At 38.7% G+C, this 13224-nt stretch overlaps 1 protein-coding gene across 3 annotated transcripts in view; it reads right to left on the bottom strand.

Annotated features, from left to right (window-relative positions):
• Positions 1–2796: 2796 nt before the first annotated feature.
• Positions 2797–13224, bottom strand: part of LOC112150802 (rho guanine nucleotide exchange factor 18) — a 63078-nt gene continuing 52650 nt past the window's right edge. For all 3 annotated transcript variants that reach the window (XM_024279294.2, XM_024279291.2, XM_024279293.2), the window contains exons 29-31: positions 9897–10236; positions 5430–5546; positions 2797–5165 (exon numbers count right to left, since the gene is read on the bottom strand). In XM_024279294.2, coding sequence (XP_024135062.1) covers positions 4885–5165; positions 5430–5546; positions 9897–10236 — 738 coding nt within the window. In that variant the 3' untranslated portion in view covers positions 2797–4884. The remainder of the gene's footprint in view (positions 5166–5429; positions 5547–9896; positions 10237–13224) is intronic.

Below are 13224 nucleotides of genomic sequence, written 5' to 3'. Positions count from 1 at the left end.
GCTGTTTTTGATTTATGCAACAGAAAACAGAACTTTTCCTCCAAATCCTCCTGGAAATATTGAGGTCAAGCTACATAAAGTGGTTCTAAGTCCTCTGAAGATATTAAAACACCCAGATTCCTTTTTCCTTTTGCTCAGGAGTCAGCAGATTAACCGGTAAAACTCAAACGTTCAGCAGAACGTGAGAAACCCTCAACACTCCTCCTGACGGGAGCCGAACCGGCCCGACAGGAACGCCGCCGAGCCACAGCTGACTGTGAAACGCAAGTCCTGTGAGCACAAAGGGCGAGTCAACGCGGCGCACACTTCCTTTATAATCCATGTTTTCAATCCACCTGAAGCGTCTCTTGTGACCGAACAATGGCTCTGCTTTCAACCCGAGGCCTTCCGTCCCCGACGCCAGATAAGAGGTCAGCGGAGGAGGATGGAGGAACAACCGCTCCCATTCTTCCAAATTCAGAAGAGTGACAGGAAGTTTACATCCGACACTTTTCCAAACCCTGAGAAATATCTGCGTTTACATGAATGTGGTAAACGCACACAGCTGACCTTTATCTTTCTAAAATAGTCTTCCTCGCTCCACCAGCGGGGATTATGTAATGCGAGTTGGAGGCAGAGGTGTGTTCGATCGCTGCCCATCGTCGTCACGTCAAACAGAGCAGATGGAGTTCTTCTCCACTGAACTCAGAAAAGGAGCAGAACGCAACAAAAACAGCAATTTGTGGGATATTTTTCTGTTTACATAAAACACCAAAATACTGACTGACTCACAAAAAACACAAAAAAACACCAGAAAATGTCAGAAAATAAAAAAGGCTGGGTTGATAAAATAGATGAATTGATCAAAGCTTAATAGATCAATCCATCCTTAAAAGGAGAGATCGATTTAGCACAAAATGCTAAAGTCCACTAGCTTGATGCTAGCATTTAATGGGATTTCCCATAGGACGGCTAGTGCTAACGCTCGGTTAACGTAAACATACATTGGTGAATAAATGAACATCTTCATAAACTCACAGGCATGAATTTTCCAAACTCTTTTAAGGAAATATTTTAATGTAACTATCTGTGGCCTAAAAAAATCAGTATTTTGTTCATACTTTCTTCTTCTGAAATAATAAGGTCTACAGTGCGGTTTTGAAGTTTAGCCATTTTTTCAGCTACATGCTAGCTGTTTTGGCTAAACTAAGTTTATTTTTTTTTAAGTTAATTTGGCATTTAACTAGTATTTTAGCTGCTATCAGCGTCAGCGTTTTTAGCTTCAGCAATTTCAGCTATTCATTTCACAAATTTCAGCTATCAACGTCAGTGTTTTCAACTATCGGTTTCAGCGTTTTCTGCTTTCATCTTCAGCGTTTTCAGCTATCAACTTCAGCATTTTCAGCTTTCATCTTAAGCGTTTTCAGCTATCAACTACAGTGTTTTCAGCTATCAACTTCAGCATTATCAGCTATCAGCTTCAGTGTTTTCAGCCATCAACTACAGCATTTTCAGCTAACAGCTGCAGCGTTTTCAGCTATCAGCTTCAGTGTTTTCAGCCATCAACCTCAGCATTTTCAGCTATCAGCTTCAGTGTTTTCAGCTATCAACTTCAGTGTTTTCAGCTATCAGCTTCAGTGTTTTCAGCTATCAACTTCAGCATTTTCAGCTTCAGTGTTTTCAGCTATCAACTACAGCTTTAGTGTTTTTAGCCATCAACTTCAGCATTTTCAGCTGTTAACTTCAGCGTTTTCAGCTTTTGTGTTTTCAGCTATCAACTTCAGCATTTTCAGCTGTTAACTCAGCTATCAGCTTAAGTATTTTTAGCTTTAAATTTTAGCATCTAGCATCTTCAGCGGCCAAATTCAGCTTACAGCTTTCATACTAGCATTATTGCAGGTAATGCTGTATATCTAGTTCATAATAGTTACGGTTTTAAAGTTTTAAAGTTCTAGAGAGTGCTTAATGTTTATGCGGTTCAGCCCGCCCAGGTGTGTTTTGGATTTTGGCCCATTGTGTGATTGAGTTTGACACCCCTGAGTTAAGATTTCTCCAATTGTCTTGAGGTATTTTAAGGTCTTTAAATTATGATCATCCTCTTTTTAGCCAAAATACAAAAACCTGCGTCGCTTTCAAGGACCTAGTTTCTGCAGACCGGCAAGAGTTTATTAGAAATCCACGGATTTAAAAAAATAATTCTCAGAAATGCAGTTTATGTGTCGTCCATCATGAGAAAAATGCCACAAGAACATGTTTTCATCGTCTTTAAACCAAACGTCTCAAAGTGTTACTGTAGGAGGGACACCGAACCCAAAGCAGAAGTCCATCAAGCTAAGATTTGTCCAAGGATTTTATGATGTTTGTCCGTCCGTCTGGCTCCACACAGAGTCTATTTGTTTCTGTTTTATGCGGCGCGAGAAACCTCAGACGCAGCAGCAGCAGAAAGCCGAGCTCCGGACTTCCTGCAGAACTCACAAGCTGAGGAAGATCTGAGAGGAGGCAGAAACAAAACAAAAAAGAAGAATCGTTGAAGGGAGACAGAGAGAAGCCACTAATGACAGCAGACAATAAAAGCTGGCCACCGATGGAGCATCTGTCCTGCCAGAGTGACAATAAGGCAGCAGTGAGGTCTTCAACCACAAAGACTGAAAATAGAGCTTTGTCTGACAGAACACTGTTATTAGTCCCTCTAAACACGGGCTCAATAACACCATTACTGCACCTCCCAGACGCTGACAAACCCTCGTCAGCGAGGTAATTGGATAGTCGGGAGGATTTGGAAGAGCAGAAAAAGAATGAAAATAAATTCAGTCAAACTCTTTTGAAGACTTTTTTATTACTAAATATTTCTTAGGCAGCAGTTCGTTTCTCTAATGTGGCGCCGTGAACAAAAGTTGTACAAAACAGGTTAAGCTGTGCGCTACTGATACATCCGACATCTTGGCAACTAAAAAGTTTACAGAAAATAATAAGAATAAAAATAGTCATTATTATTATTAACATTCATTTTCCTGTTCAAGTATGCTACAATCCAAAGTGACTAGTGTAAAAAATTGGCTGAGAAAATAAAATTCGTTCATGAGGATTATTTACATTTAACAGGTCCAACAAGCGGTGCCAGCGTCCGTGAAAGAGGAACTGCAATGTTTGCCTTCGTGCACACAGTGGTTTGACTTTCTGAATGACACCACAGAACAAACAGACTTTCAGTCCACCAGAAGATCAGAGAAGAACTGAAGCTCTTACAACTTTACATTTAAAATCCAGCATCTGTGATGTTTGATTATTGACATTCTTAAAGTCTCCACCACAACTTCAGTCAGCATTGGTGATATGGTCATCAAAGGAGGAGTCGCCTCACATCCGCTACTAAGGATGGAACGATTCTTCGGTAAAAATCGGATTCAAACTCGTCAAAATTTTCATTGGCCTAAAATGAGAAATGCAGAGCTGATGACATTTCTCCATGCGGGCTAGTTGTTAGTGTGCAGGTAACTGCGCTTCCCTCCTGAGAAACTCTCACAGTTCCTTCGGATTTAAAAGTTTACTAAATTTTATTAACGCAAATGCAAGCAAAATCCGAGATTTGTCGCTCACCCAAGTGACTCCTTCCCGGGAGCCATGCTCTTTTTTTATGAACTCTCTTTGGCTCTCCCGTCTATTTTCTCTACAAGCTGAATATGTTGCAACATGAGCCGAGTATTAAAGGATTTGTGATCATTTTATGTGTTATCGTTTATTTGTATTGAATTATTGAGAAAAGTGTGAATTAAATCGTTACATCCTGTTCTGCTACCCAGCAAAACTTCCGCCTGGATGCAGTTTGAGCTCAGCGTGTTATGAAGAGACTCCCTGAATCAGAGTTTTTTTCTCCTTCCTGTCAGAGCGCAGAGATCATCAGAGCGAGCCGAGCGAGCCGAGCGCCTCCTCGCTCTGAAACATCAAGTCGCTTCATTTACAAAACTACGGTTTGGAGTGTTCTGCCTAAACACACAGAGCTGTGGCTTTAAAACTCTCCGCTCCACTTACACGTCCATTCGAGTGGAAAATATTTTAAGAAGTTAAGATCCAGTATGTACAGCATTAAAACAAGCTTTAATGGTTTTAGCTTTTTTCCAACACAAAAACATCATTTAAGCTGGAAAAATTAACCTATTTTTAAATTAAAAAATGACTTTTTTTCTGAAGCATAAAAATTAAAAACCTTTTATATTAAATAAGAAATCCAGTGATGATAACTTTAAGAAAAACATCCATTCGTCTGTTAGTTTTGTCAAATTGTTGACTGTTTGTTGTGGATTTGAGACGAACCTGAACACAAAGTAACGTCAACACAACTTCATTATGTATATATGGCTTCATGGAGTCTTTTTTCTGGGGGGTGAGACAAACTCAAAGCTCTTCATCATCGTTTTCTCCAGCGACTACAGTGACAAATATGCAGATTTTGGTCACAATTTATAAAAGCAATAAAACAGAACAAACTCATGAATAAGAAAATGTTATAGAAAAAAATACAAAATAAAAAACATCCTTTTTCTAACAAGCAAATGAAATGTAGCTTTAGGATGTTTCCCTCCGTCCCTCTGGATGGAGTCTGTCACCGTGTGCAAACGTTAGGCATAGCTGGATCCCTTCTGCTGAAATATTTATTCTTGTTCCAGATTCAGCACTTTTTTCTCCGCTTCGCTGACCGTCTTCAGAAAAACAATTCTCCCATGATGCTCCGCTTCAGTCACATCCCCTTCATTTAGAAACCTTCATTTTTTTTTCTCTCAAACACTAAAAGTGCTTCTATTTTCTTCCAAATGCATTTAGGTTTGATCAGAGAATAAATTAGTATTATTGGATCGGCAGTGTTTGAGTACGAACGGCGTCACCTCTGAGGAGGCCGAGTGCTTCACTTTAAAAGAAGATGACATCCTCCTTGCTCAGCTCCTCTGTGGCGACTGCGTAGGGTGGGGGGGCGGCGTGGCCCAGCCCGGGAAGCGGGGCGGCTCCCGGCGCGTTTGGGTTGAAGTTCTGCAGCTGCACGGACGGCTGGAACTGGAGAGACCCGGAGCTCTGTGAGGTCACGGCGGCGGCGTGCATGGAGGGCTGAGAGTGTGCGAGATGCTTCTGCAGGTTCGGAGGGTAGGAGGCGGGCGGGGGGTCCACGCCGCTGCCGTCTGCGGGCATCGACGGATCTATCGGACAAAACGGATCAGATCAAACCGAGAAATTCTTAACTGTGGGATTAAAATATGTGTGCTGCCGGCGACCATTAATCAGCAGGAAACGTGAAACTGATAGGAGTTTACACAGGGCGAGTCCATCATCCAGACGAGCTTCACGGAGGAATGTGACTGGGTGGGGTCGGAGGAACAATGCGCCGCTTATGTTTGCCTGTGAGAAAGGCTGCAGCAGCTCGGCGCAGACAAAAGGAGATTAGGTTTGGAGCTGAAACACACCTGTGTGGTGATGCGTGGCGAGCGGCTGGTGGGGGCTGATGGAGCGCTTGGCCTTCACCGCGCTCTCCTCCCGGGCAGATAGTTTCAGAGGAAGCATCTGCTTCATGTCCGCTGAGGCTGAGAGGACAAGGAAGGAGAAAAAGGACAAAGGGGGAATGAATAACAACACTAGATTGTAGAGGTTAACCGGAGTTGACTATTAAAATAGTCGACGACTTATTTAATTGTCGATTAGCCGTTATTTTATATTATATTGAGTCAATCTGAGGTTTTTATTATGCTAATTTGGAGTTGGGCTATATTTAAGCAACTTACTAGCTTTTTTGGCTAATTTGGCATCGGGGGGGTTAGGCTAATTTTGAGTTTAGCTTCTATTTTAGCAATAGGTTAATGTTTTTGACTTATTTAGTTTACAGAGGAATTTTAGGCTATTGTAGCTAACTTCCTTTTATTTTGGAAGTTGTGTGGCCCTTCTGAGCTCCTGTAGAGGCAGGAAAGGCGTGGCAGGTTCAGCTAGAGCTCTCTGTAAAATAAAGGTTAAATAAACTAAATAAATACAGACACAGTGAGCAGAACCACCACATGGCGGAGTCCTTATCCTGTGTTTTTTTTTTTTTTTTTTTAACTTCGGCGTGACAGATAAGCGAACCTCCCCCTCGCTCGGTTACACTCTTTTGGAGTTTAGCTTGTACTTTAGCCATGTGCTAGCTTTTTTGAATAGTTTGGCATCTACTGAGGTTTGTATGCTAATTTGTAGTTTACATATATTTTAGCAACATGCTAACATTTTTGGCTAATTTGTTATCTACTGATGTTTTAATGGGCGAATTTAGTGTTTAGCTAATATTTTAGCAACATACTAATATTTTTGGCAAATTTGTTTTCTACTTAGGTTTTTTTAGGCTAATTTAGAGTTTAGCTTCTATTTTAGCAACAAGCTAACCTTTTTGACTAATTTAGTTTATTGCAGAATTTAAGGCTATTTTGGAGTTCAGCTAGCGTATAAGCAATGTGTTAGCTTTTCGGCTAATTACTGAGGTTTTTTTTATGCTAATTTGGAGTTTTGCTTCTATTTTAGCAACAGGCTAACCTTTTTGACTAACTTAGTTTACTAATGAATTTGAGGCTATTTTAGAGTTTAGCTAATATTTTAGCAACATGCTAACGTTTTTGGCTAATTTGTTATCTACTGAGGTTTTATAGGCTAATTTAGAGTTTAGCTTCTAATTTAGCAACATGCTAACTTTTTTGACTAATTTAGCTTATTGAGGAATTTAAGGCTATTTTGGAGTTCAGCTAGCGTATAAGCAATGTGTTACCTTTTCGGCTAATTACTGAGGTTTTTTAATGCTAATTTGGAGTTTAGCTTCTATTTTAGCAACAGGCTAATGTTTTTGACTAATTTAGTTTACTAAGGAATTTTAGGCTATTTTAGAATTTAGCTAATATTTTAGCAGCATGCTAACGTTTTTGGCTAATTTGTTATCTACTGAGGTTTTTTAATGCTAATTTGGAGTTTAGCTTCTATTTTAGCAACATGCTAATGTTTTTGACTAATTTAGTTTACTATGGAATTTTAGGCTATTTTAGAATTTAGCTAATATTTTAGCAGCATGCTAACGTTTTTGGCTAATTTTTTATCTACTGAGGTTTTTTAGGCTAATTTAGTGTTTAGTTTTTATTTTAGCAACAGGCTAACATTTTTGACTAATTTAGTTTACTGAGGAATTTTAGGCGATTTGGAGTTTAGCTAGTGTTTAGACAACGTGCTAGCTTTTTTGGCTAATCTGACATCTACAAATGTTTTTTGGGCTAATTTAGAGTTTACCTTATATTTAAGGAACATACTAAATATTTTGCAAATTTGGCGTGTATTAGGGATTTTTAAATAATTTTACTACAATTTTTTCTGAAATTTAGGTCAATCTCTGTGCTCTTTCATACTCATTTTCCAGTCTTTTAGCAAATTTAACATTCAGCAAATAGCTTTGTATTTTCAGTAAATACCTGCACAATTAAAGTAAATTATGTCACCATTTTCAGTGACTACTTTCAGCAAAAGGCATTCACACTAGTATTATCACAGGTAATGTAACTTTTCTAGTTTAATTTAGTTTTAATACCAGAAACTAATGAAGGAAAGACTGCAAAATTTATTAAAAGTTGAATAAACTATCATCTTCATTGTCTTTATTTTTAGTTGGTTTAAAGCTAATGATGGTTAAGTTGTGTGCTTTACATCCACTTTGCACATGACCCGATTAGTCGACTAATCTGAAAAATAATCGGTGATTAGTCGACTAATCTGAAAAATAATCGGTGATTAGTCGACTAATAAAATAATCATTTGTGGAAGCCCTAAACCGGAGCAAAGTCGCCTTTTGTAGTTTGGAGCAGATAAATCCCAATTTAGAGGAATATTGTGGCAGCAATAATAGGGGGAGCCACTAAAGAGAAGAAAGGAGGAAATTCGTCTTATTTACCGATACTTTCCAGTGTGATTAACATCACTTGGAAAGATTAAATCATCACTAAAAATGAATTTCTCAGTTTGTGAACAACAAGTCTTTGTTGGTTTCACATCCGCCTCAACCGACTGATGCAAAACTGAACAAAAATGTAAATAATCTGGGATGTTAATCAGACAGGAAGCCTAAACAAGCACAAACAGGATTATCAGAATCTCGCTTCACATTCTAACCCACTTTTGATAACATGAGAACTTTCCAGATCAGCATCTATCAGTGTCTGTGATCCCTCGCTTTAGCACGGTTTGTAAACTTAAGCAGATTTCTTAAATACAATTGTGCATGCCCCTTTTTGTTTTTTTACGCCATGTTCTGTGTCTTGATTAACTGTAAATCTCGTCAATAAATCTAGTAAAGAATAAGTTCAGTTTGACAAATCTACATAAATCTTTAAATGTGGGCAGATCTTTGGTTTATTTTAATAAAAAGGTTTGAACGTTGAGAGTTTGAAGAGCCTTTAGCATGCAGAATCGACTTTTTTGAGATTTTAAGTGTATTATAAGTAGTGGTGCCAATCAATTAAAAAATACTCAGATTAATCACACTTTTGGGTTGTGATTATTCACAATTATTCGCAATGTTTTACAAGTAAAATTTTATAAAACAAAACGCTGCTTTTGAACAAAAACAGGCCAGAGAGAACATTTTCTTTCATTGTTAATGTTTCAGTTTATCAGGTGTTAACCCAGAAATGTAAATGTGTGTAGAAAACACATCAACATAAAGACTTTTATGTCTGCAGTTTTACTCCAAGGAAACCAAGATGCTGATTTACAACCATAAGAAACAAACATCATGTTTCTGCACTTTAAACAAACTCATAATATGGTCCAGGTGAATACTCGATTCTGATTGGCTGCAGGGTGTGGATGGATGCACAATATTCAATATGTCTATGATGCTCACCTTAAAAAAAAAACAAAAAAAAAGGATCAAATAGTTTGCCGTTTATGAAAAAAGCAATAGAAACTGAGAAAACAAAAAGATTAAAGATTAATAAAAATTGAATATTTATTTCTTTTGTAAGTGACTATTGCATATATGTGATAATACCTGACAAAGTTTTTTAACGCACGCCGAGGAAGCCTGAACCGTTTTAGGCAAAGTGGAAGATTGTTGCTCAGTGAAATGTAATTAATTTGCGTTAATAAATATTAAAGCATTATTTTTTTTCTTCATTAATCGCGTTTGTTAACGCATCAACATCCATAACTATAATGCAAACTCCTTACGAAACATTCCCCAAAGCGGTATTTTTCTCTGAGCATGTGAGCACCAGCCCCTTCCAATCCCTGAAAATGAGTGAGTCCTCACATTGTGACATCACAAAGTGGGGAACAGCCCCTTCCTGCAAGCACCGCCCCCAGGCTAACACACACACGCTTTCTCCGTGTTGATTTTATATGCACAATATTTTTATTTGGAAAAGTTCGGATGTTTGTTTTCGGGGATGAAACATGAGGTCTGCTCTAGGGTGATGTCATGAAATGGGTGGCACCCATAAGAAGTGAAAGGCGGAGCCTCAAGGATTAAGGGGGTCTTACTTCTGGGAAAAATAACTCATATTACATAAAAAAATGTTCTTTAGTGAGCCAAAGTTTTTATCTAACTCCAATCACCATTTTCAATTAAATGAAAATCACTTGTCATGTAAAAACAGAAATGTTTGTGTGTTTATTACATGTTTTTTTGCTGAATGATGATTTCAGACAATAAAGTTAATCAAATTAAGGTGTGTAATGAAAAGAACCTAAAAACATCTATACTTTTTGAATAAAATTAAGTTCTACGTAGCAGAGTTTGTAAATCGCAGCTCATCTTTAGAATATAAATCACATAATAAATAAAAGAACGCTGTCTAGTATTTTTCCAAGCATAACTTTGTCATGAATAGGAAATATTAAATTTTAAGTTAGAGATCGAGAAATGAGGTCCTTACAGGAGCTGTCTGTGCGATGCGTTGCTTTCCCGGTCTTGCCACCTTTTCCTTTGCCGCTGTTGATTGCCGCCAGTTTGGTGGGGATCTGCTGCTGCACGCCGACCGCTTTGTGCAGCTGGTTGGTGGTGCTGAAGAGGTGGAGCGGCACTTCCGTCTTCAGGGGGAGGCCAGAGGAGCCGGCCTCCCGCCGCACTGTCACCTCGGGCCGCTCCGCGTAGTCGGCGGGAGCGACCGACAGGCTGCCGCGCACCAAGGGCTTGTGGGAGATCTGCGAGTCGATGGAGGAGCTGGAGAGGCTGGACAGGAGCTCGCCGTTCAGAGAGCCGGACAGAGGAGCCACCTAGAGAGGAGAAGAAGAGCGGAGAGTCAGGACTGTTTGTGCATCAGAAGCAAATGAAAGCTCATTTAAAGACTCGCTAAAATAAAAAGTGGGGTTTTTAACATGTTCTTGTAGCATTTTTCTGATAATATAAAGAAAAATAAGCTCAAAATGGAATTTCTACGTTTTTTTTTTGCTCATATCTTGAGTCAAAGAGCAGCTACAGTGTTCCCCCACGTATTCACGTTTCTTTATTCGTGGTTTCACGTATTCCTGGTTTTTGTTTTCAGTTATGTGACTCTACATCCAAAGGAGGTGCTGAGATACATCCCCCCCTCAACCCCCACCCCTCCTCTCTTAATGCCCCTGCATGGAGAAATGGCATCAGCTGACTCAAAAGTGGCCAATTTCTGACAAATTCCTGCCACTCTTCAGAAATTATGTCCTACAAAACTAAAAAGCTTTTCTGTTTTTGGCTAAGAAACATAATTATGATTTAAAAACCACTGGGAACGCTTTTACAGATCAAAAGATGGTCGGAACAGAACTTTAAAACTCAAGAAACAAAGATTCCCACAGACATTCCCTTTATGTGTGACAGATTTAAACGTTATAAAAGCTAAAGCTAAAGACAGAGTAAGATACAGATTTAAAACAAGCCTGTGAGCTCGCTTCAGTTAGAAAAAACAAAAGGAGTAAAATGTGTGTACACACAAACCTGAAGTGATTCATATTTATGAGCAATCCTCAGTAAAAAAAAAAAAAAAAAAAAGTGCCTAGAAAATGTGTACTATTTCGTTTTTATGTCTTGATTACATTGTTATTGTTGCAGTTTCTATTTTTTGATGGGTTTTATTCAAAAAATATCTTTTTCTGTTACTTCAATGCACACCCAAAAATATTTTAAGAACACACCACATCCTCTGAGGCGCTCGCTTTAAGAATCGACACTCTTCCAGCTGCTAGATTGTTGAGACCGAGTCCTTGATGCCCAAATGACAAGTTCTTTGTGCTGCGTGTGGAAATGTCGAGTAGAAATGTGTTTATTAAACAAACAAAATGAGAAACGGAGAATCTCAAATGCTACAGGAGCATCTTAGAAACAGATGAGACTGTTGGACGGGGAGAAAAAAAATGCAAAAATCTGCAAAATCACCAGAAGAAAAGACAGCTAGATGGAAAAAAAACATGATTTATCCAACAGTTAATGTTACAATAACAATAAAAAATCGTATGTGTGCAACATTTCTGAAGGGGAAGATTTTAAACACTTCTTGAACCAAAGAGGTTCAAGATATTATACAAAAATTCTGATCAAGTTCTGCCGTGTTAGTTATAAGTGCAGAATGATTGATGGTGGAGCTGAACACCTTCCATGGTGCTGAAGAATACACAAAGGCTTTGGTTTCCCCTCAGCTGCTGCTGCTGCTGCTGCTGCTGCTGCTGCTGCTGCTGCATGACACCATGATTTAAGAACTCTTTTTGGGGAAAAGTCTCAACAGAAGACTTCCTGACCCCACCTTCCTCTTCATCACTCCTCCTCCATCAATCATCTTGGCACACAGATGTTCCATTGTTCCCAGAACAAGCGGATCAGCTCCGAGCGGCACCAGCAGACGGTTTCCACGGCGATGGAACACGCAGGGATCCCTGAGTGACAGCCCATAAACAATTAGCAGCGACTGCCTTCCACAGGGCTCTGGTAATGACGGGTTTGGACCGAATAATTACACGGCCAGGTTCCTCTCATCCTCAAACTGCTGCGTTCTCCCATGTCCTACACGGCTCCTCCAACGCTGAACAATGTGCTGCTTTGTTCATGATAGAAGGAGACGACGCAGCCGGAGTGAATGCTGGGAAAAACACTTTTTAATCTAAACTTTGCTTAGAAAAAATAGATCTAAACTACAAAAAATGTGTTAAAACCATCAAATCTTTTTTTTTTTATATACATATCACAAGATCTGAGTATCGTTGACAAATGATTTAAAAGTTAAGTCAAATTGAATCACTAATTTTGTCCAAAAAGTACAGTTTTAATTTAATTATTGAATTGAAATGAACAATTTAACAAATTAACTAACAACTTTAACAGTAAAATTATGAATTCTTACAATTAAAACTTTCTTCTTGCTGATTTATATGAAAAAAAATGCAAGAAATCACTTAAAAAAATTAATCTGTGAATTTTATCAATACATTTAAATAAAAAAATGTATTAATTGTTTAAATAATATTTATTCTCAGATAAGAAGTCTTTCCACAACTAAACTATGTTCATTTGTCAAAATATGCATCAAACATTTCAATAACTGACAGCATTGATAACTTATTTAAAAACTAAATTTTAATAAATTCAATGAATTATTCTTCTCTGCATTAACTCTAACACTTTAAAAAGGGTTTTCTTATGTAAACTGCTTCTGTCACACCATCTTCACCAAACTGAACTCTGGAGAGGATTTCAAACTCCTTCCTGTCATGAAGTTCCCTTTTTTTTTTTGTTTCTTACTAACTTTCTTACCCATGTACTCATCCTGTGCTCAAACCACATGTAAAACGTTCAGATCCAGATCCAGAAAGAACATCAGAGAGCAGAAGCCAAAATGAGAAGTTATAAATGACATATTCTTTTATTGTGCTTTATTACCTTCCTTGAAAGCTCAAAGCACTTTGCATTCACACACAAACACACACTGATGGCGACTCCACTGCCGAACACTGGCGCCAACCTACAACCACCAGGCGCAGTGTGGGGTTCAGTTTCTTGCCCAAGGACACTTCAACACATGAACCCTGTGATCCTCGGACCAGAAGTCGACCGCTCCACCACAGCACCATGACCGCCCCAAGCAATTCGCTTTATATGCTTCTACTGAGTAACGTTTAAATGTGTAAAAACTATTGCTGTCAAAGCGAGTAATTGCAATTACCGTATTTTTCGGACTATAAGTCGCACCGGAGTATAAGTCGCAGGGGCCAAAAAATGCATAATGAAGAAGAAAAAAC

The sequence above is a fragment of the Oryzias melastigma genome, linkage group LG4 (genome assembly GCF_002922805.2).
Source record: "Oryzias melastigma strain HK-1 linkage group LG4, ASM292280v2, whole genome shotgun sequence".
Classification (NCBI taxonomy): Eukaryota; Metazoa; Chordata; class Actinopteri; order Beloniformes; family Adrianichthyidae; genus Oryzias; species Oryzias melastigma.
The sequence above is the reverse complement of the archived record's forward strand: the minus strand, read 5'-3'. Positions and strand labels throughout refer to the sequence as shown.